This window comes from Fomitiporia mediterranea, assembly GCF_000271605.1.
Source record: "Fomitiporia mediterranea MF3/22 unplaced genomic scaffold FOMMEscaffold_765, whole genome shotgun sequence".
Lineage (NCBI taxonomy): Eukaryota > Fungi > Basidiomycota > Agaricomycetes > Hymenochaetales > Hymenochaetaceae > Fomitiporia > Fomitiporia mediterranea.
The window spans coordinates 1-2,792 of record NW_006761150.1 but is presented as its reverse complement, the minus strand read 5'-3'; the positions used below and the strand labels follow the sequence as shown (position 1 = coordinate 2,792).

The 2,792-nt window shown below is 45.5% G+C and overlaps 1 protein-coding gene across 1 annotated transcript; it reads right to left on the bottom strand.

Moving 5' to 3' along the window:
- Positions 1-279: 279 nt before the first annotated feature.
- On the bottom strand, positions 280-1,164 carry FOMMEDRAFT_163575 (uncharacterized protein; the record flags this gene model as incomplete). Its single annotated transcript, XM_007272274.1, has 2 exons — positions 280-468; positions 895-1,164. The coding sequence occupies 2 exons, from the start codon at positions 1,162-1,164 to the stop codon at positions 280-282; spliced, it is 459 nt and encodes a 152-aa protein (XP_007272336.1).
- Positions 1,165-2,792: the final 1,628 nt, after the last annotated feature.

The following is a 2,792-nucleotide window of genomic DNA, read 5'->3' as shown; positions in this document are numbered from 1 at the left end:
TTGGTCGAGTCGTCGAGTGGTGCGGCGGTTGTGGCTAGGGGCGTTTGTTGGATAGGGTGCAAGTGAGTTGTTGGTCTCTGACTCTCCCGTCTCAACTCGTGAAGTTGAGCTAAGTGATGTTCATGTGTTGGTGTTGGTGGTGTTATTGTTGTGGTTTAGCACATGCGAGGATGGGAGGCCCGTACGGGAAGAGGAACACTTCTGAGTCCCGCGTGCAGACAACTTTAATTTTTAATTTTTGGTTCGACGATACGGACTTTACAAGTTCGTTAATTTGTTCTAGCAAGCAGGAAGATCCGGAACGTCGGCACAGTTATGCGTCTCTCGGAGGTCGTCCAGACAGCCGCAATTTGCATGTACACTCTGGCTCTTGAACATAAGTATACATTTCTCCAACTCGTCCAAACCCTCAACCTCCGGCACCATCAACGTCTGTACTGATGCCTTCAGCACCATAAACAGAGCAAGCTGCAAACGGCATAGACCCAAAACGTAAAAGAAATGGTAAGCCGACTTGCTCATTCTGTGTTACAGTTCCTAATTAATATATATATATTCAGCTGAGGCCCTTGAAATCCGAAAGCAACGAGCCTCAGACCTTTCCAACAAAGGTTTGAAAAAATTCTTGCAACGGCTAGCTGGACCACCGTATATAAGTGCAGCACGGAACTGACATAAAGTCTAGAACTTCTTAACATTGCCTTCCCGCCTGTACCTAAGCCTAAGGCTCGCAAAAAGTGAGGCCGCAGTCAGAGTTGTAAGAAGAGTGAAAGGAACGACTTTGCAAGGTTGCATTGTTCGGGTGGGCGGGAAGCATCAAATCAAGCATGCAGATGACGAAGAAGATAAGCCTGGGCCAACAAAGAAGCGGAGTATAGGTAAGGAAACCGTTACAGGGCTGCCCAACGCCTGTTCCATATCATTCGACAATACGATGGGAGCAACTAACGTTATGCAGCTGCTATCGCGCAACATCGCCCTTTCCGATGATCGTGCAAACTTAGGAAAGGATGAGAGCAACAGGATAGTGAAGTTGCCATCCCCACACTGTGCACCAACAATAGAAGATACGCTGGCCATTGGAGTAAACCTCACACTGATATAAATGGAGGATGAAGAGGAGGATTCCCTCTTCAACGCACTGCTACCTTGTGATTGGAGCATGCTGATGTAGGAAACCGAACCAACAAGCAAGGCTACGTTCCTGTATGAAAGTCACCTGAGCTGATACTGCACACATGGTGTTCTGATCAGTATTGTCAAAACGCCGCATATATAGTCGGTGAATGTCCAATCCTTTGCCAGATGCCTCATAATTGTTCCTTCGGGAACGATAGAGGAAGTGATACACTGGATGGGTCAGTGGCCATTACGGACGAAGACAAGGATGAGAACAAAATCAATGACAATGTTTCGGATTTTCTCATCTCTGTCGATAGAGAAAGAGAGAGAGAGAGATGGGGAGGAGGAGGGAGGGGGAGATGGGAACTCTGACTCTGCTTGCTCTTATATTGTATTACCACTTGAGCCTCCTGATAATTTCTTTCAATATTGATTACTTGGAAGGGATGGAATAAGGACAAACTTTAACTTACCAAGTAAAGGAAAATTTAGTAATTGTTCCCCACATAAATATTCCTAGCTTTGTACACAACACATAAGTATCTGTTATGCCCATCACTATTCAACGTACCAAAACGTATAAGTCAATGGTGTGAGTAAGGTTCATCATTTTTCTCACTCTTTTGAGCCACCAACAGCGAATTTCTAAATATAGAATGATCGTGATAGCCGTTCGCTGTACTGATTCCGCTTTCCTGTCCAGACTCCAGTCCTCCCTTCCAGTGGATTGCTACTCCCCTGCTGGCGCAAAGTGCTCAGCTAGAAAAAGAGGGGCATGATTCAAAGACAGAGAATGAGCGGATGTTTCTCTTTTTCAAGATTAAAAAAAAGGAGTATATTCAGTGTCAAAACGCAAGGCTCAAGCGTTGCGCTTAGTCCGTGTGCAAGCTCCTTGTTCCCTTTTTACTATACGTTAGGAGTACCCAGGTTAAGAGAAGGCATCAATAGACCTCACGCTATTCACAAGCAATTGTTGACAGACTCTTCAATGCGAAACTGATACAATCCTTTTAGAAAAATCAATGAGTAAGGCCAGAACAAATAGCTCCTGAACGAGTCCTCGGCGTCATAACCCTAGATCATTCGAGGAGTCAAAAGGGAGAAGTAAAATTGTATTGTTCAAGGTCCAGATCTTACGACAATATCTCCTGACCAGAAGCATGGCTTGCACTCGACAATTCGGCTACGAAAGAACAAGAGTCATGCAAACTGCAGATAATCCAATCCATCAATCTGTAACCCCTCCCTCCTTCCTTTCCATTCTTCTCCACAGGATCAGGGTAAAGCACGAGGCAGTCCCAGAGAAGAAGAAAATAAAAATATAACCAGACTATGCACGTCAAAAAATTGCACTGCATTTCCTTGAATACTCACCGATCGTGGCCTCGGGAATAACCGCCCTTGAAAAATAGGCAATGATTAGGCCTAGAAGACAATGGTTAACGAAGATGGTTAGATTAGTATTGATGTGTCTTGATGACGCTCAGACCATATCGTGAAGGCATATAAAGAGCGTGGCTGTCAAAGTCAACCAAGTCAGCACTCCCCACCCACCCCCACTCCCCGCACATCCCCACTCTCCACACACAACAACAGCTCCTCGGAACAACTTCCCCCGCCAGCGTGTCATATATACAATAGAACACAATGGTTCTCACTCGCGCGATGCA